Source organism: Peromyscus californicus, unplaced genomic scaffold (genome assembly GCF_007827085.1).
Source record: "Peromyscus californicus insignis strain IS unplaced genomic scaffold, ASM782708v3 Scaffold_9__1_contigs__length_137607984, whole genome shotgun sequence".
NCBI lineage: Eukaryota > Metazoa > Chordata > Mammalia > Rodentia > Cricetidae > Peromyscus > Peromyscus californicus.
In genome coordinates this window covers 119,487,800-119,509,047 of record NW_026294617.1, presented here as the reverse complement: position 1 = coordinate 119,509,047, position 21,248 = coordinate 119,487,800, and the positions used below count along the sequence as shown (strand labels likewise).

The 21,248-nt window shown below is 40.0% G+C and overlaps 1 protein-coding gene and 1 pseudogene across 1 annotated transcript; both read right to left on the bottom strand.

Annotated features, from left to right (window-relative positions):
* Window positions 1-1,018: 1,018 nt before the first annotated feature.
* LOC128106346 (guanylate-binding protein 4-like) lies at window positions 1,019-16,500 on the bottom strand. The gene is made up of 11 exons (XM_052731774.1): window positions 16,390-16,500; window positions 13,575-13,770; window positions 11,924-12,051; window positions 10,237-10,346; window positions 9,842-10,038; window positions 8,049-8,294; window positions 6,779-7,059; window positions 5,772-5,984; window positions 3,944-4,046; window positions 3,441-3,634; window positions 1,019-3,195 (listed from the first exon to the last, which is right to left on the bottom strand). The coding sequence occupies exons 2-11, from the start codon at window positions 13,762-13,764 to the stop codon at window positions 2,959-2,961; spliced, it is 1,899 nt and encodes a 632-aa protein (XP_052587734.1). The 5' UTR covers window positions 13,765-13,770; window positions 16,390-16,500; the 3' UTR covers window positions 1,019-2,958.
* Window positions 1,033-1,689, bottom strand: LOC128106347 (acyl-protein thioesterase 1-like; annotated as a pseudogene).
* Window positions 16,501-21,248: the final 4,748 nt, after the last annotated feature.

The window sequence follows — 21,248 nt, the reverse complement described above, 5'->3', positions numbered from 1 at the left end:
TTTCTGATTGCTCATCTTGAATAGTGTTTGATTTCAGGCAAAACATGTACAGAAAATGTAAACTTAAACTCTGCTGTAAGATGTAACTCTTTTAGAACTTAGACTTCAAGACTGGTCTTAAGTATTTACTTATAAACATGCCAAGATATTATTTACCTTTTTTTTGCAGAAAAATGAAACCACAAAATTATTACCGGGACTGAAAATTTTGATAACTCTACCATCTAATGTTGGAATAAGATGCATTATTTGAAATACATAAGCTTAATTAATATTTGGTTTCTTTGCACATTACCTAGATTTAAAATACTCTATGTCTATGTTTCAAAATGTGAAATTATAGTATATGTTGATAGGTTTTTATTGTGGCAGAGAGGCAATATTAGTCTTCTATGGAAAATCAAGAAAGAAAGAACCTATTTTTCTTTCTTTCTTAGGAGTAGAAAAATTAAATAGAAGAAAAAAGAAAAGCCTGATGCCCCCAATAAAAGGGTGATTAGTTGAAGAGAGCAGTATTACTTTTTTGACACTTAAAAGCATTCTCCCTAGTATCGGGTATAACATAATACCATCTAATTCTTAGTATTACAGTCACATATGTATATGCACACATATAAAAATACAGGCACTGCATGGCAACTAGATACCTAAGTCAGAGCATTAGCAAATCACTTACATCCTAACAGCTTGTTTAGACCTGAACAAACTATCAGTGAGTAAACTAGTAATTTTTAAATAATGTGGTAAAACTCTGGTTGTGGTATTTTATTTCACTGAATTAATTTGAGGGGGGAAGCTAGCTATTTTAATACTGGTACATTCTGGATTGTATAATACAAATATAGGTACAGAAGCTTAAAAGGATCTTACATTTTCTATGAGGGAAACATCACTTAGTCTGTATCTTTGGTATGTATTTGTAAAACATTTTAACTCTGTAAACATTAGAAGTTTTATGATCAGGAATGGGAAAATGTTTATACTCTACTACAGTGATGCTGGTGGATGTCTACACAAGACCTCTTAGAGATATCAATCAATTGGAGGTAGGAGTTTAATCAATGAATTGCTGCAGACATGAGCTGTGCATCATGTCTTCAGATTTTAAATTTTATTTGGCTAGATTCACCAATGCTTTTAGTTTGTCAACAGTAAGAGAACCAAACATTCGGGGAACTAAAGGGTCACATCTTCGTGGAACTGGAGAATAGAAATATCTCTGTAAGCTCTCTGGATAGGATCCTGTGGAAACCAATCCCAAAGTGGAAGCCAGCGACCGAGAGAGCAGTGTTGCTGGCCAGTTTCTGCTGTGTGGTAAGAGCGGTGGATTACGAGTACCACCCTGAGAAATTCCCCTAAAAACAATTCTGCTAGAAGGAATTCCAGTCTTCATCTCTCGATTTATCACAGCTTTTACATTTTCTGCTGCCTGTTTAGTTCCATATTTATCCTCCTGGGAATCTGGTGAAAGTCCAGTAATATCAAACCAAGAAGGCATAGCTGTATTCAAATTTAATGTAACAAGCATAACAGGCACATGTGGACAGATGCATTTCATGTGGGAACTTTTGATACCTGCAAAGCCTTCTGCCCATCCATGCCCAGTAATTCCCATCTGTGAAGGAAAATTACCACAGTGGTGGCCTTCTGGGCAGTGGGCAGTGGGGTGGGCATGTTGTTGCCACACATCCATGGGCTGGCAGACAGTACCCACCATATAAAAATGTAATGGATTGCTTTTAAATATTTTATTTTTATTGAAAAAGGATTTTTTTCTCACATAATTCTGACCACCATTTCCCTTCCTGATACTCCTCCAAATTTCTCCCCACCTCGCCTGCCATCCAAATCCACCATTTCAGATAGTGACTTAAGGTCCACTCCACAGGATGGAGTAGTTTGTTTCCCCAATAAAACTCCCTTGGAGAAAACTAAATTTTCACTTGTAAGTGGTTATCAATTGGAGTCGATTCTGGATTAGGGATGGGGTCATGTTTTCACTTCTCCTTTCAGTTCTAGGATCCCAGCTGTTACAGACTTGTGCAGGCCCTCTGCATGCTTGCCTCAGTCTCTATGAGTTCCTATGTGCATTGATTCTGTTGATTAGCAGGGCCTTATTTTCTTTCTTTTTAAAAATTTTTAATGTTTTTTATGTGCATTGGTGTTTTTGCTTGCATGTATGTCCATGTGAGGGTGTCTGATCCCCTGGAACCAGAGTTACAGACAGTTGTGAGCTGCCATGTAGGTCCTGGGAATTGAACCAGGGTCCTCTGGAAGAGCAGCTCTGGAAAAGCAGCCAGTGCTCTCAACCTTTGAGTCATCTCTCCAGCCCCAAAGAGGCCTTGATTTCTTGGTGTCCTCTGACTCTTACACTCTTTCTGCCTTGTCTTTGACAGTTTTCCTGAGCCCTGAGTAAATGGGTTTGATGGAGACACCCCATTTAGGGCTAACTGTTCCAAAGTCTCTCACTCTCTGCATAATTTCTGGCAATGGGTCTCTGTATTTGTTCCCATCTGCTGCAGGAGGAAGCTTCTCTGATGATGGCTGAGCAAGGTACTGATCTATGAGTACAGCAGAATGTCATTAGGTGTCATTTTATTGCTACCTTTGGGAGGGTATAGAATAGTAATACTTGGTTTTACTGTAGGTTCCCTGGGCTATCTAGCCTCTGATTCTTAGTCACCCAAGCGGTGTCAGTTATGGGTTTCATGCTGTGGAGTGGACCTTAAGTCAAGTCAGATATTGGTTGGTTACTCCCACAAACTTTGTTCCAACATTGCACCAGCATATTTTGCAGGCAGGACACCATTGTAGACCAAAGGGTCTGTGGCTGGACTGGTGTAGAGAGTGTGGAGAGTGACCAATGTTCTTGGTGTTTGAAACTTAATAAATGAAGTTAATATTGATACAGAGTTCAAAAATAATTCTCAGGAATAAGGATACCATATTTACAGTTTTCTAATGAATCATTGCCCTTATCATTCGATTGTGTAGCATTTTCATCCCTAGATTAAGTACCTTACCAGCACCAGGCAATACTTCAAGTAACACATTTCCAAACCCTTCACGGAGTTTAGCATCCAGTGAGTCATTCTGACCCTTATTTTTTTGAATCTCCCTTTGTAGTTGGCTTATCTCTGAATCCATTGCTTCACATTTCCTTTTAAATCCCTCTTTAAGCATGTCTTCTTGGATCTATAAAAAGAAAAATACACTTGGAAAACCATGCGTATTGAAGGTCGGGGCTTGACACTTGCATGTGTCTATCACTCTACCAAAACGTGTTCACTGATGAAGTTGCCTGATTCCTGGATTAGGAGAAATGACCCAAACAAGCTGTATCCTGTGATTCCTTCAGCACCATTCACAAGAGTGGAGATGTCAGACAGGGAACCTGAACACTATCCCTCTGATCAGTTCTGGGGCCCACAGAGTCTCACCTTCAACTTGTGTGCTAGCATCTCCTCTTGCTCTCTCAGAAGGTTCTTCCTCTCAGTCTCCATCTTCTCATGCAGCTGGGCCATGTTTTCTTTGTAGGTTCTCTCTTGAGCTTCCATCACGTGCTGCATTTCCACCTGCTTCTGTCTCAGTAGCTCCTGCTCCTGTTCCGCTGCCTCCTTCTGAGCCCGCTCAGCTGTCCCACAAGGGTTTGAGAGAAGCGAAACACAGCAGTCAGGACAGAGCTCTCCTTTCTTGGGCTCAGAGACATGGCTGATTTGAAAGATGCAAGAGAGAAGTCTGAATCCCACTCCCCATATTTCCAGAGCGTATTTTGGAACGATGCTAGAAGGTACTTGCAACACTAGCTGAGTGGGACCGTCCGGCCCTCTTAACTTTGGATTAGCAGAGTGTGCAGTCTGTGTAGGAAGACCTTCCTGACAGTAAGTCAGCAGGCTTAGCAGAAGCCTACCCATCCCTGTGAGAGCCAAGTCCTCCCATATACCTTCCATGGCCTTCTGTCCCTCAGTGAGGGCTTTGTCTGACTGCAAGATGGAGTTCTCTATGGTAACCTGCAACTGTAGGAAGCTCTGGAGGACATGATTTGCCTGGAGAAACAAGAAAGTAAAATTTTCAGGTCACAAAAACACACTGTTGCCCTTAAAGTCCTGGAAAACTTCTCATCCTTCTTAAGACCCCCTGTTTCCTTCCTTTTCACAGCAGTAGTTCAAATCTCTTCTGTAATTTTTCAAAACCTTATGTGGCAGCCCTTTCCCAAGTCTCTCCTTCCAGATAGTGTTCCACTTCTCAGGCCAGGTTACAGTCCTGGAGACCCAGGCAGATCCTGCAGATCCTCAAAACTGCCCTCTCTGTTGTTTAATACACTCACACACTTCCTGTCTGCTAGAATCCTTGTTGTGCTTTTATTATCCGGGTAGGCACCCATTGATAATCCATCATTGCTCTGCATCTTTTTTCAGAGAAAGCTTCACTAAACTGTTGCTAGAGTTTTCCTGACTGGCTCACAGTCAGGACAAATCTCTCTCACCCGCCAGCCCCACAGCCGCTCAAACCCGATCAAGTAAACACAGAGACTTATATTGGTTACAAACTGTATGGCCGTGGCAGGCTTCTTGCTAACTGTTCTTACAGCTTAAATTAATCCATTTCTATTAATCTATACCTTGCCATGTGGCTTGTGGCTTACCGGTACTTTACATCTTCCTTGTCCTGATGGCGGCTGGCAGTGTCTCCCCCACCCAGCTTCCTGTTCTCTCCATTCTCTTCTCTGTTAGTCCCGCCTATACTTCCTGCCTGGCCACTGCCAATCAGTGATTTATTCATTGACCAATCAGCAACACATTTGACATACAGACCATCTCACAGCACTAAACTGTCTTCTGAAGTTTGCATGGCTGCTAAATACACTGAGCTGCCCTACCTGTTCTTCTGTGGCCTGACCATGCATCAGCGTCTCAGTCATCCCATTTCACAACTCTTAAATGTGCACAACAGTAGTACCTTTTTATACCCTTATTCTGAGAATTGAATTGTAGCTTCCAAAGTGGCATGCACTTTCAAGTTACTGATGGTATCTGTCATATAATGGAAGGTATTAAAATCTGGGCATGGTGGCTCATGTCTATAATCCCAGCACCAAGGAAGCTAAGGTTGCCGGATTGCAAGTTCAGTGACAGTCTGGCCTTGTTCCACCAAGAATCCATTTCAAAACAATACAAAGGGAAATAAAACTTAAAAAGAGGGTGTTGGCTATGTGAACATCATTATTATTGCAACCACCATGATAGTAATTGCACCATTATGTCTGCTTTCTGCTTGTGCCAGGATAGTTCTTACTCCAATGTATCCAACTGACTATTTGTGAGGCAAGAGCATCAGTATCTCATGGACAAATATGTCTTTGATCTTCAAATCTCACTATTTAGTTTAGAAAAAAATTGCCTTTTTTAATCAATGGAAAAAGTTACTATACTCTAGTTAGGATTAGAAGAGTATAAGGGAAAGACTAATTTTATGACTTCATTGAAAAAGAGGATAGAGAGATATGGGGGATATTCTCCTCATATCATATATGTGTGTATGTGTATGAAAATTTCTTAATATAACACAGTACCATGTACAGTATATAAAATGAAATATATATACAATGAAATTTTTAAATAAATACATAAAAATAATAACTCTGGATACAAAAAAGGTGGAAATGCATAGATAGATGTGTTCAGCCATCTCCTCATGAACAGTTCAATTCTAAGGAGGAAGGATTCTTCCTGGTAACCCTGAGACCCACCTCCCTGTTGCTCGTTCCTCACCTTCACTCCCTTCCTGGGCACTTGCTCATAGCCCTGTTCAACCTTCTTCCTGGCTTCTAAGTAGAGGCTGTGCCCACCAGGAACAGAGAAAGCTCCACGTGAGACGCTCTCCCTCAGGGGCTCTGCCAGCTTCTCCAGCTCAGCCTGGCAGAGACGGAGAGATTCTGCTTCGTTCTGTTGCATGAAAGCTTCCTTCCTTTTCTCTAAAGTGATCTACAAAGGGATTGTAGAGATACAAGAATTGGAAGCTGTTAGAAAATGGATCCAACTGTGATCTTGAGGGAAATAATAGACATGGATAAGGAAATTACACTATAAATCAGGAAACTATGTTCAGTACCATGTCTGAGCAACTGTATGAGTAACCATGGAAATTCTATGCCCTTCCAGTGGCCAGGCTCATTGTGAAATAATAAAGTCTAGCTTCAGGACCTTTGGCTCTTCCAGCAGCAATGAGATTAAAAGCGAACAATTCGCCAGCTGAAAAATGGGACATGGTTGGCAGGAGCATTTCCTCCAAGAATTAATATGGAGGAAAATGTATCTGTAAAAGAACAACTCACACAGTGACTGGAACTTTGTATAGGTTCAGGAGCCCTTCATCCCCTCCATGGAGAATACGGGTGTGTGGACATAGAATAATTATAAATTACAGTCCAAGGGATTCTCCTGCTTGAGTCATGAGGCTTTCCAGAGCTTACAGGTGAGAAGTGAACTCAGTTTACATCTTCCTTCAGTCTCCTGAGCAGAGCACTCCAGCCTCCCTGCACTATGCTTATAATCTACAAAATTGAGTTAATGCACATGTGCTGTTCCGTGTTGACACATTCATTGGACATACTTGTGCACTGATGAAAAAAATAATCAAGTCCCTCACTTTTGATCCTGTGGAACTCTCTCACTCACAAGAATCCAGATGAATGAAAAGGTCAAAATGGCAGCCATTAATCAACACTCCTGAATGTGGGTATCAAGAATAAAAAAGACAAAAGACACAGACACAGTACCACCAACTTCTTCTGGAACTGCTGATTATCATCCTTGAAGGAGTGCTCCATGAAGACAGCAATGGCTTCCTTCTCACAGGCTGTGTGCACATCCAGCAGCTCCTGGAGCGTGTCTGTGGGAAGCCTCACTCGCTGGGCCATCTGCTTATTGTAGTGGTCAACCGCCCTCTCCACAGCTGCAGAGTTCTCACGCTCAGCCAGAGTGGTCACTGCATTCTCCAAACAAGGAACTGCTCCACTATTGATGGAATTCACATAGGTCGTCACCAGAGTTGCCAGTCCTGACCAAGGCAGGGAATTTAAGGTTAAATATGAAGCTAACTTTTGTTAATTTCACATGATTCATGAATCAGCAATGAAGTATTAAATTACTTAGGCAATAAAATTTCATGTATGAGAGGAAGCCTATATTGTTGGACCCTGCCTCAACTGAAAGTGATAACGTTTTTTTTAAAAAGCATTCAAGAACTTCAAGCCAATAACAGAACATTATGTGAAGGAGCAGCTCTTTTGAGTATGGGCTTCATGTGACTGGACAAAGCCATTTCATTGAAGGACATGTGTATATAAGACAATAGTTAATTTGTGTTGGGGATTGTGTGTGTATGGTTGCATGTATTTGTGTGTGTGTGTGTGTGTGTGTGTGTGTGTGTGTGTGTGTGTGTGTGTGTGTGTGTAGAGGCCAAATGACATCCATTGTTGCCTCATTTTAATTTTATATTTCACTGGGACAAAGTCTCTCACTGGCTGGAAGTAGGCAAGACTGTCTGGGCAGCAAGCCCCAATAATCTGTCTGCCTCTACTTCACCAGTTACAGGTGTGCATCACCACCCTAAACACTTTTAGGTGGATTCTGGGCATTGAACTCTTGCTTGCAAGCTAAGCACTTTACTGACCGAACCATCTCCTGAGTCTAAAAACAGTGAATTTTATCTCAAACTCTAATGAACTTTTAGGAACCTTTGTCTCTCACATACTTTAGAACTGTCTTTTCTAACCAGACAAGCACTTGTGTCTTTGCACATTACTTCAGACACAGGTATTCCCTCTTTAACCTCAGTCTTGCTTCTTTGATCATTAGTCATTTCTTAAGATGTATTAGGTTTTAATAAAGCCTATGTAGAGAGGTAATATTTAAGAAAGACAAAATTTTCTGAGTAGCATGAACAGCTGTTTCTCTATATTCATATGAGATACTAATGTTTTATCAAAGTTTTACAACACACAATTTCTAAGTAGAGAGATATTCCCTGGGGCATAGGTAACTCACGGTTTCCATTGACAATGATTCCCTCTTTCAAGGTCTTGGCCTTTGCATTGGAGAAGATGTGAGAGCAGAATGCTTTTGATTGCAATTGGAAATTTTGATCCAACTGGTCTTCTGGCATTTCCTCAACATGGACTAAGAGTTCTGTTTCTTTTGTAGGTCGATCAAAAACAAAACACTTCCGTTTTGGAAAGAAATGCCTAATGCATTCCCTAGGCATGTTAGAACGTTGAGCTTTGAGACCTCTGCCTGTAAAATATATAAAAGAAATTTGTTCTTTGAAAGGACAGCCTTCAGGCTAAGAACCTGGTGTTTTCATTTCCAGAGAGCTTGGGATCACAGGTGTTCTTCTATCCCTACATCTCCTGTTATCCACCCACATGGCTCTTCATTTGAGCATCTACGACAGTGATAAATCCATTTATGCTGAAAAGTGAAGGGCAATGAAGCAATTATGAAGATAAAAAGGACAAGTTATCCATGGGATGAGAGCAACTAATCTTTGGTCTTCCTAGCATTTGCTCCAGACCCCAGTGGATTAAGAATTTAACAAACATTTACTAGACAATTAACTATTGAAACCAAAGTGTTAGAAGAAGTTTTCTGACTTTCCTATATCCTTGTGAGAAATGAAATTTGGATCTTAAAACAAAGTGATGCAGTAAACAATAATATGCAACCCGGAAAAATGAAAGATGACATATGATATCAGGTCAGGACAGAAAAACACAAATATCAGCTTCCTGTAGACAAAACCATAAAAACATTAGGAAATTCTTTGCCTTGACCATTATGATGAGTAATATGCACTTAATATAATGTAAGGACCTCTTCTCTTTCTTAAATCAGAATCTGTTAGTCTTGACTGAGAATTAGAGCAATTCTCTGGCAAACAGGTATTCAATAAATGCTTGTTGAGAGAAAAAAGGAAGGAATGAATAAAATTACAGCAAAACCTCTCTCAACAGCTAAATATTGCATATTCATATATATATATAATGCCAAATATATTAACTGTGAGGCTGTCAAGAGAAGAGGAGGACGTTATAAGAAACACAAAAGATTTGAGTTTTATTGAAAGAAAATATCAATGTTTTTTCTTAATTATTCAAAATATACACTTTATCTGAAAAATCTTAAGTAGCCAAATACTAATAAGATATATTGTACAAAAGAATTACAATTTGGGGTAGATCACTTCATTTCATGTGATTTTATGTGCTCTGTGTATACTCTCTCTCTCACTCTCTCTCTCTCTCTCTCTCTCTCTCTCTATATATATATATATATATATATATATATACACATATACATATATATGCGTGTGTGTGTATATATAGTTAGGATATATATTGTTAAGGTTAAACTAAAATATATATCTACATATTATCTATAATATGTGTGTGTGCATGTGTGTATGTGTGTGTGGGGAGAGAGAGAGAGAGAGAGAGAGAGAGAGAGAGAGAGAGAGAGAGAGAGAAAGCACAGAAATCCTTTATAAGGAGCAACACGTGTCAAGTATGGACATTATAGAATGTATTATCATCCAAGTAACATTTTCACTATTAATTGATTTAAGATCATTTGGTCCAATGTTTATGCCTCATTGTTTCCATTGCATTTAAACTCCAGCAGGTGAAAAAATTGCAGGATAATAACCATGGAAAATGTTCACCAATCACATTTCAGTTATCAGTTTATCACCGGCTTAGAGTTCAAGTCAGGGTGAAAGCAACATTTATGCCAAATACTGAATGAGACAGTTAGAGCCTTCCCTCCCAAGCCAGGTCTGATACCTGGAATCAGCTTCAGGGCATTCTCCAGGTACTCATCTGCTGTGATGACGCGTCCATCCAACTTCAGCTCCAGAACGAAATCCCGAACAGCCCAGACAAAGTCTGGAAAGAAACTCACGAACTCACAGGAGTCATCCATTTCTTCAGATCCTGATGTGGATTTTGCCCTGATCAGCTCTGTCAGTTCAGTGACATAGCTGGAACCTTAGCTAAAGAATAAAAGGCAGCATTCTACCCTCCCCAGGTTTCTCCTGCAAACCCATCTTAAAAGCACCCTCTTTTGTTCCACATACCCTTTTCCTAAGTCCTAAGTACTGAATCACATAAGCACTATTCCTTCCCAGTTGTCACCCTTAAATTCGGGAAACATGGCAGTTATGTCCCGGGAAGGATACTGCAGCTGCTCCAGGGCCTGGTGGTTGATGGTGCTCATGCTGTTGTAGACAAAGGTGCTGCTTAGAAGCACGGCCAGGGCGAAGATCCAAGAGTCATTCTTAGAGTCACCCTGGAAGTCACATGGGGACAAGGGACTTCAGAATCTAACCTCTAATCTTTCTCTTGTTTATCTGCTGCTTAAGCAGAAATACAGCAGGACAGTAGGATGAAGAATAATGTTTTGAAGAATAAAAAATCTTATTTCCTTTTCAGTATTGAAACTGATCTTACCAGTTTCCATAATCAAAATCAATGACACTGTCAAATTATGCAAAATTTTTGCTATAATGATTAATGCAATATATCAACATGCCATTTAATTAACAGGTTTTCAATTATGTCATATTAGAGGCAAGAACGTTCACTCAAATTCAACAACTACTCATAAAACATCTACAAAATATCAGGTACTACACTGAGCTGTGTGAGTGCAAATTTTCATATAACAATAGGGATAGGCAGACCTGTAAATATAGAAATACAACCATGATGATCCATCTGTACCAAAAGTAGAATAGAATACTAGTATATGAAGAAAATGATTAATTTTAATAAGTGCAAGAAGGGCTATGTAACTTTAGAGTAATGTGACTGTGTCACTGGGATATGATGGCTATGGTAGAGAAACAGCTTCTCTTTAAATACTTGCTAGTAGATGTAATTATAGATTTAAATAAATTACACAAGTGGGAAGATTTATACTCGGTAAATAAAAAATATTATAAAGCACAGGTCATGTAGTTGCCTTGCACACCTATTTGTTTGGCTGAAGCAGTGGCCATTTGGAAGTTGGAAGTTGAAACTGGAAGTAAGGTTTGAATGATGTGTGAAAGTCAGGCAAACAGAATTAGAGGCTACCCAAACCTACAAACTCCAGAGTCGCTGAGTTGTTCTCTATTATCAGGGTATGCTATAGTGTCTCTCCATTGCTCATGCGCAGCATATGGACTTGGTTCTTATTAGACCTGATGTAGCAGGCAGGAAATCTTTGATATTCTGGGGATGACTTCTTTTCAATTCCCTATTTTGATATTCCTAAAAATGCTGAATTTGGATCAATAGAAGCAAAGCTTAGGTCAGACAACAACTTGCTTCTACAAGAATTCATCTTGGTTTAATATGGGGTTGGTTACTGAGAATTTTATAACCCTTAATGAAATCTTTACCCCTACATCCACAGTAATAGATATCCAAGGCTATTTCTACTACTTACAAGTTAGATTCAAAGTTCAATGGCCTCAAAGGTGACAGTTCACCTTCAGGAAGCATTACCCATCAGATAACTTCATTAGTTGTCTACTTCTATGAACCTACAGCACCTTGTACTGATCTCACAATGTACATCTGCTTCCTCCTGGGCTAATGAGCCTGTGCCTTGCACTGCAGTATAGTATGAAACCCTGGAATTCAGCTCCTCAATATGTATTTACTGAACTGTATTATTCAAACAAGAGCAAAGATAGGACTATCCTCCATTACAACGAAGTATTTGAGTTTATCAAAAGAGTACATTCCCCAAGGAAAGCAGCTTATAATCTCATCAATAACTTGTTTGCAATTCTTGCAACCAGCACAGAAGTTGAACTAAAACTGCAATCAAATGGTACACCCAGAATCAAGACCAGCCCCCACAACTCTCTGACTTACCTTTTCCACATCACCTAGACCTTCTGTATCCAGAAGCACGAGTTTGAATTGTGGCTTGGTGGGGTGAGGCACACACCACATCCAGATGCCCTTAGTCTCAGACCTCACTGTATTGCCCAGATTGAAGCCTGCAACAGGGAATAAGAAAGTGAGCACATACATGAATCCTTAGAATATAGGAGGCAGAGGTTCTACCCACAATGGCACTGAGCTGATTCAGACACAAGATATTAGGAGGAAAACAGCCACTGCATGTTCTTTATAGGAAGAGGAAAGTAGTGGGACCAGAGCAGATTGAATGACCAGGTTTTAAAAGACTTAAGCATACATTTTACAAAATAAGACAGGCAAACTGCAAGATGTTAAGAGCTGTCTCACTTTGTCTATAAGCTATTGACACAGAGTCAAGCTCACCACATTAGCAAAAACTAAAATCAGATGGAACTTTTGTAAGGAAGTTGCAGAATTCTCTACTGCTGTTAATAAACATGTGAACTACAGCTACACATGAAGCTTGAAAAGTAATTTGATGTCATCAGGAAACACTGAGCATGCAAACCTCCTGAAATCTAGATTCACTTCTGATTATGTTATACCAAGAGAAGTTTGTGCAAAAATGTTCCAACATAAAGACAAGCTTATGTGGGAAAGCCTTGTCCTCCAAAATTAGCTCTGCAAAGAAATCAGTGTTCACCACAACAAATGTTATTTTCACATATTGACATACGAATAAACTTTTTAAGTAATTTAATAATACTTATGACAAACTAGATGAATTTTATAAATTTGTGAGCAAAAGAAACTAGAGACATCAGAATACATCCAACACATGTATCCAATACATTAAAATAGACATATATGCTTTATATAAATATGTGTAAGTATACTCACTAAGAAGTTTAAAAGTGGGCCAAAGTGAACTGATTTTTATAGATGCATATTTAGATTCTATAACTGTTTTTGGTAAATCAGTGGGGGAAGTTTCATGAAAATAAGAATAATGATGAACTTTGGGAGTGCATAAGATGATATGAATAAAGTATTTGGATGCTAACAAAGTTTTGTATTTTGACCTGGTCAGTAAAGAAATAATTATTTTTATTAATTATGCCATACACTGTGTTTTGTGTAATTGTGTGTGTGTGTGTGTGTGTGTGTGTGTGTGTGTGTGTGTGTGTGGTGTTAGATTTCAAATATTTGAAAAAGCTTAGGAGAGAAACATGTATATAGTTATTAAAATGCTGTGATAAAATAGGGCAGAAAACTAAAAAGATAACTCAAATAGGACATGACATAAACTCAAATCCTCCCCCTCTCCTTTTTCCTCCCTTGCTTTCTCCCTCCCTCTCTCCTTCTATTGCTCTCTCCTCCTTCACTCTCTCTTTCCCTGCCTCACAGAGTAATGTTTTCAAAGCCTAATTACCCACACTTCCTTCCCCCTTCCTTTCTTGCTTCCTCCCACCATCCCATCTCCATTATTTTAATAAACAATATGCAGTGAATTGCGTTTGCATTGACTCCATAGCAAAACTAAGATGAAAGAAATGAGAACGTGGTGGTAATTGATCTGAGCAGGAGAGAACGATCAGTTTGCATTGTCAGTGATTCCAAGCAAACGGCCTCGGTCCTTCTGGCTGAGGACAACACTCACCGTGGTTCTGTCCTGCCAAGCGGTTCATCAGGTAGGACTTCCCTGTACGGTACAGTCCCACAATGGCCACCACCACCACAGGCTGAGTAATCTCCTCAAGGATGTTTACTGCTTTGGGATTCACCCTCAGCTCTCCATTCTCATTTTCCACTAGACAGATGGGAGCCTCCATGCTGGTACCAGATGCCATGGTAACCTGCAGACCCAAAACACTTTTTCAGTAGAGTATGAGATCTCCAAGCCACCTCTAGTGCCAGGTCCATTAGCGTGTATTTCTACAATGTGTGCATCAATTTAAGATTTTGTTTGGGGGTTATTTTATCTTTGTTGTGGTTGCGTTTGGGTAACAATGTCTCAGGAATCTCTCCGGAATAAGCACTCCAAAACCAATGAGAGTGGAAGAAAGGAGATGTATTCATTTACCAGTGAACCAAAGCCAGAATGGTCCTGAAGGCTTCTGTCTGGAGTCTAGCTTGCATTCATATTTTATACTCCAAGACCACCAGGTGTGGCAAGCAGGCAAGCAAGGGCATTTTTTCCCCAGGAGCATATGTGGCAGTTACTTTTTGCTTTACAAAGATCTTTGTTACACTTGGCAGGTGTAAGCTTTTGTGGTCAGGTTAAGGGCTACAACCTATCGTGTTTTAGCTATTTCTCCAGGTAGATCTCATCCTGGGAGCAAAGTAATGTCTTGCTTGGCAACAAGCGGTACAAGCATGGTGCTTTAAGTCAGTCTAATAACTGGTTTTTTTTTTCACTTTATTCTACTTCAACAAAGTCTTATGTATGAAGCCCAGGCTAGCATCAAACTTTCTATGTAGCGTAGACTGGCCTTGAACGCCCAGTCCTGCCACGGACTCTCTTTGGCTTCTGATATTACATGCATGCATCATCACACCTGGCTTTCTAATTGTGATTCTTTTCTTGGGGGGCAGAGACTTTGTTACATTTTATGGGTTTTTTTGTTATTGGTGGGGGGGGTGTTTATGAGGGGGTAGGATCCCACCAAGCCCAGGATGGCTTCTTATTTTTTTTAAATTTTATTTATTTATTTATTTATTTATTTATTTGTTTGTTTGTTTGTTTATTTTGCAGCAGAGGCTGATCTTAAACTACCAATTATGCTTTATTTATTTATTTGTTCATTTGTTTGTTTGTTTTGCAGCAGACGCTGATCTTAAACTACCAGTTCTGCTTGCTTGCTTGCTTGCTTGCTTTCTTTCTTTCTTTCTTTCTTTCTTTCTTTCTTTCTTTATTATTTACTTTGCAGCAGAGGCTGATCTTAAACTACCAATTATGCTTTATTTGCTTGTTGTTTGTTTGTTTGTTTGTTTGTTTTGCAGCAGAGGCTGATCTTAAACTACCAGTTCTGCTGCTTCCACTTCCATTCATATGCTGCCGACGAGTGAAGCCAGGGCTTCATAAGCACTCTACTAACTGAGATCAGCCCCAGGACCTTCAACTTACTTTCCGTACAATAATAAGTGACAAGTTTATGACCTCACAGTGCCAACTCACCATCCCCATTGGCTTCATGCCCATGATGTTGAAGATGACATGTGAATATTATTTCTCTCCAGTGGCTAATTTCTCTGAAAATACATCCTAATTAATAAATACTTGTGTGGACAAAGCTGTGAAGGTGGTATCATACCTGTATTATCTCTTAAAGAAGCCTGTGTGTTAAAGACTGTTGCCTTTCCTTTTCACATGTGTTGGAGGCCATACATACATGCTGAATGAATGTTTAGAGAGCCTGCAAGTTACTCAGTGGAGCAGGGAAGAAACACCAATCTTCTCATCTCCCTTTTATAAAGACATGTTATTATGATATAAAGTGCAATCTGACTGAGTGCTGTTTGTCTTGAAGTATCAACTTAAAAACTATAGAGTGTTTCTTTGCCTAACATCAATTTAGAGTAGATGTCAAATGAGAAATCTCAGCTCACCTTAAATTTAACATTACCTTAATGATCAGTTCTATATTAGAAAAATATTGATGAGCAGGTCATTTTTTTTTCTCCCTGCTTTTATTCAGGACTGACTTACTATTCCAATTACGAAGCTTCAAATCCATATTAAATAAGTAGAACTGAATAGCTCCGATTGGATCATGTAAATCGTCCACAGTTTCCAAAAGTAGCTTGAGCCACACAGAAGACAGTTAAAAATGCCTCGGCCCTAGATTTTTCACAAGTCCCCAAAGCTGTCTGAAACTGTTCTTGGATGGACGACACCCTTTGAAACAAGACAAGGGGGTCGGATTTTACGGCCGTTTTTAACCTCGGACTGAGAAGAGTGTGACTGATTCTACACCACAGGGCGCAAAAGTGCAGCTGGTATCACAAAGATGCGCCAAACCCGCGTTGGGGATTCAGTCTGTTTGACATGACATGACATAGCTCTATTTTCTGTTTCTTCAGTTTCAGGCGGCACACGGGGAGGGTGCAACTAATCACTGAGATGGGTGAGAAAGAAGCTCTGCCTGGAGCCTAGGGTTAAGTCCCTGGGTAGGAGAAGGGAATTCGCCCCCCTATGGTGGAAGACCTGCGCCGGATTGAGCAGCTCGGGCTGATATCCTTGTGGGAACCTCGCATCCCTCCCCACAATGCCTGGCTATGGCTGATCCACTGCGCCCCCTGCTCCAAGCAGGGATGTCCTCAAGCCCTGAGGCTACCAAGCACCTCTCCTCACCATTGCCCACCCGCCAGTGTCACCTTGCACTCTGCTTGGAGTTTGCACCCTGGGACCTCAGGACTTTGCAGGCAGCCCCTTGGGAATATGTACATTGAATACCGAGTCGCAGGGAACTCACCTGACTGCGCCGCCGGATAATTCTCTGCTTACCCTGGCTCAGAACCTTTAGGTTTGCTGCTGCGCCTGGTTCCTCCCTCAAGATCTATTCTTAAAAAAAATTAGAGCCAAACAGGATATTGCACCCATCCTCTTGTGGTGATAAAGAACTGAAATTGAAACTAAATTGACTTGTTATTGCTTGCTTTCTGGATTTGCACAGTTTCCAGGAAACAAAAACAGAACCTGTGAGAGCCAAGTTCAAAGTTCCCTGCCAGATTGTCAGACAAAAATGAAAACAATTTGCGGATTCTCTAAACACTGACTTTTACTGGGCAATAACAGAGTGTTACAACAGGAATAAGCCAGCTCCTGCCACAGTGAGCTATTAGCTTATTCAAAGAAGATGATGCAAAGAAATTTTTTTAACTTAAAAATTTTCAGCCCATACATGATATTAATACTGTAGATATTAATGGGGTAATGGATGTTTCCACGCATGCATACAAACTGTATACATCATACGATGTATGGTGTAGATTGAGTTAACATAGTTATCTCTTCTAGCAGTTAACATTCCTTTTTGAGACGTGTACCACGTTGTCACCATTACTTTGCTGTACAGCAGCACGTGAGAACACTGGCTTCTCTCTTTTCTACAGTCCCTGCTGGAGATCAGCTTCCCTATGCCTCCTTCCACAAGGAGGTTTTCAAAGGCAAAAACAAAGCGATTACAAAAGATGTTTTGAAAAAATTAAGTAAGCTTTGTCTTAGGTGACATTGCCCAGATGCCTGCTATGGTAGTATTTTATTTGTACTGAAATGTGATTTTAATTGTATGTTAATAAATAAAGTTACCCGAGGGTCAGAGCTATTAGAGCCATAGCAAGAGCGTGGCAGTGGTGGCGCACACCTTTAATCCCAGCACTTGGTAGACAGAGCTAGGTAGATCTCTGTGTGTTCAAGGATACAGCCAGTATTGGAGATGCACGCCTTTAATCTCAATACCAACCATAGAAGACCTGGAAGTCTCTAGAGACAGGCAGTGATGAGGCAGTCATGTGTTTGGGTTTATAACCAATGAGAAGGCAGAACAGAAAGACTATATAAAGACAAACACACAGGAAGTAGGTCTCTTTCGGAGAGGTCTCTTGGCTTAAGAGGCTAGCTGCAGGGTAAGGCTCTTAGCTCTGATCTCTTGACTTTCTTCTTTGCATTGGTTCTGTGTTTCTTATTTAATAAGACGGTTGGTTACATCTACAGCCTGCTAACACACAACAGAGTGAGCTGTAATCATTGGTTGGTTAAGTGTCTTGATGCATTTCATTTTAGGGTGATTTTGTGATTGGGATGTAACCTCATGTTGGGTTAAAGAGCATATATCTTCAGACCAGAAGAGTAAAGTGCCTGTGTTTCATGCCTCCCTAGGGTTCCCTGGGCGTCCTTACTGAGCTAGGTAGGACATGGGGCTAGGGCAGGCCTGAGAACCGTACCTTCATAGTTCTTAAGGTGACCCTGCAGTTGGGAATGTGGGTTTGATTCCCATCTGTTAGTTAACTGAAGTGAACAGCCCATCGAACAATGGAAACTGGGAACTCTGTAGAATACTAGTTGTTAGACTCAAGGCTAGGATATGAATGCATTTGGTTGCAGTAAGACAGGGTGAATTAGGCAAATCTGAGAAAAAAAATACAAGTTTTACAGCTTTCATTTAAAAAGCTATTTTTATGATGCTTTTTTTCAAGACCAAAAGGATCTACTTCAGATTGACTTTATCACTGCAGCAAGACAGCAGAAACTGCAGAAATATGAGACTAAGACCCTGTTCAATTGGAGCTCAATGAGATCTTCCTGAAATCACCAGAAAAGAATGACCCAGCATGTGGGAAGTACTGTAATCAAGTGAGTTCAAGGACTTCAGCAGAATACAGACTGATCTCAGACTTCAATGAGCCATGTGTGTTCCAGCATCCTCTCCTGCTCTTGGGTGGTTTTCCTTTCCCCTCTATTTCCTCCTTCCTTTGGTCAATACTTACCTTGCCACTTCCCTCTTTTGGTGCCCACAGCCTACTCCTTCGCTTTCGTTGTTTGCAGTTTCTGTCAGTGTCTCCTTCATGGCTCATTTGGTGCTATGCAGAGGCCATGGAGACAGAAGACAACAGACTGCCTGGGATATTTTCTCCTGAGCCATCAAGAGTTGATTTTGCAATGTGGTGGGAAAGGACCTTCTCAGCTGACATCTGACCACAGCTACACTTCTTAGTTTTCAGACTCAGCAGAGCGTGCATTCCACAGAAAGAGAGAAATGCCTTTAGCTATAAGAAATTCTTCCCATCCAGCCTTCTAAGAGATGAGCTCTGCCCATCACCTTGTGTGCACAATGTCAGCCTCTTTCTGAATATATCGTGGTTCTATACAGTCATACACTGGACCCAGTAAAGTTCACATCCTTTTCTGAAATATCTCGCGTTTTCTTTCTGGCCGTGGATGAACTAAAATCCAGACTCTTGTGAGACATGAAAACCCCACAGTAGCTTTCCTCTCAGTGCCTTAGACTCTTCCTGCCCCAATGACACATTCACAACTCACACCAGGTTCCAGACAACCAGATGGCTGTGCAGTTCCCTGAGCACTTAACTTACTCTTTTTATATATGTCTGCACATCATTTTTCTTCTGCCTGGCTGCTTGTCTAACCTTTAGCCCTTAGCACAAGTATTGTCCCTTCATCTCAATGCCCCTGTCTCCCTTCCTAGAAAGTTCTCCACCTTTTCCTGTGGTTTGAATCGCTACAGCATACATTAAATTGTATTATTGACTCTGCCAATGGTTTTCTGCCTGCTTTACTCAGCTGTTGGGTGGTGTCTGCCCCTGAGTATTTGCTAAATATTTGTTGGATGGTTGATAAATAAAATATTTTTAAATCTCAGAAGTGCATATGATTATTATTGCAGTACCAGGAATGAAAAGGAGACTTTAAGTAAAGCAATATAGGAAATATGGACAGGATTTTGAAAGGGGAAAATGTCAGGATGAAAACAAAAAATATTGAGGTCAATATAGAAGTAGATTCTAAATATAAACAAAAACTGCCCATAAGATCTCCTCCCACTTCCTTTAAATTAACCTCAGAAACTTGGGGATTTTTTTTTCACATTTCCAAAGCACATTTATCAGACATATCCAAACCCTACTATATGTCTCTATGATATATCCTATGTTCAAATACACATTTATTCACATAACGGATAAGAGAATGAGTAAATGAAGTAGATATCCCCTCTAAATGCCATCAGTTACATATGTTGGTAAATAATATATGTTAGTCTCATAATATTAAAATAACTCCTTAAATAAGGCTAGAGAATGAAAAAAATAATATGAAGAAATAAGAAGAGGGATTTAATGATTTTACTGAAAAGCTATATCTACTTTTTTTTCTGGATCATTTAGTATCTGAATTTCATTTGTTTGAAGTATGAGACAGTTCACTACTAGTAAAATATATTGCATGAAATAATTTAAGTATCATTTTATCTCATTGTGATTTTGTATTTACAGCAGCTTCCAGTTTGATGAGCTACGTTTACTAGTGAAGACAGGTCAAAACATGTAACAAAGAGCACGACTTTGTAAGCCTTGGGAAATTATGACATTGAAAGCATTCAACCCACTTTCATTTCAGTACTAGTTGTATTAACATGACTAGTCCAGTATTGGGTCATAAATTTCTTAGATGATTTGAAACTCCAACCACTAGAATCTCTCAAGTAATAACCCACAGTAACCAACCACCAGTCACCATGGGCCTCAATCACTCTCAAAAGTTGATGGCAATGAAAAACAATAGGGCTTAGAAGATCCTGCCTTCTTCTGAGGCTTTCCCATCCCAGGCCTTGCTCTGATACCTGGGATCAATTCAAGATCTTCTCTAGGTTGTCATCTTCACGAAGATGGATCATTTTTCTGTTTCCAGCTACAGAATGGAATCCTGATTAGATCAAACAAGATCTGGAAAGAAACATGGAGGCACATCTGAGTCTCTTCTTCTTCTTCCTCCTCTTCTTCCTCTTCTTCTTCTTCTTCTTCTTCTTCTTCTTCTTCTTCTTCTTCTTCTTCTTCTTCTTCTCCTTCTCCTCCTTCTCCTCCTCCTCCTCCTCCTCCTCCTCCTCCTCCTCCTCCTCCTCCTCCTCTCTCTCTTTCTCTCGTTTCAGATCAAAGAGGCTTTAGCTTCTATTATCTCTGGTTCAATTACATAGATGGGTCACAGATAAATGCCCCATATTATATATTTACAAACCAAACTTTAAACTCCATTGGTAGTACTAGCTTTTATCTACTATCACCTTTAACCAACTAAGTTACAATAATGAAAAAAGTAGCAGTTGCCATTACCCAAAGTTCAATGAAACATGGCAGTTTGATCTCAGGGCCTAGAGGTTGATGGTGCTCATACTGGTGTAGACAGTGCTGTCCAGAGCACAGCAAGGCTGAAGATCCATGAGTCATTCTTAGGGTCACTCCATAAGGCACATGAGGGCAAGGGAGCAAGGAGTACATTCTTCATTTCCTCTGCATTTATTAGCCATTTGAGCTGGGCTTAACGTCATTCAATAGTAAACAAATCATAAAAGTTTGAAGACAACAAAAAATGTCAAATCTAATTCTGTGTCTTAGTACCAATCTTTTCAAAACCTCAGTTACACTATTATGTATGTAGAGAAGAAAATGACTTTTTTTGCTGTGAGTGAAATGTTTAGTACTACCTATTAAAATGCAATAGGTACAGAATTAAAAATTGTTTCTATAGCAAAATTGTATAAACTGTGGTTACATTGGGGACATACATGCTACTCAACTAAATTCAGCAAACTGTAGCCAT

Excerpts from the sequence above, each read along its gene's own strand:
- LOC128106346 (XM_052731774.1), bottom strand. The coding sequence starts at position 13,764 with ATGGCATCTGGTACCAGCATGGAGGCTCCCATCTGTCTAGTGGAAAAT. Across the intron at positions 8,295-9,841 it reads TGCCCTGAAGCTGATTCCAG|GCAGAGGTCTCAAAGCTCAA; the intron begins GTATCAGACCTG and ends TATATTTTACAG. Across the intron at positions 3,635-3,943 it reads GGGACAGAAGGCCATGGAAG|CTGAGCGGGCTCAGAAGGAG; the intron begins GTATATGGGAGG and ends CTTGTGGGACAG.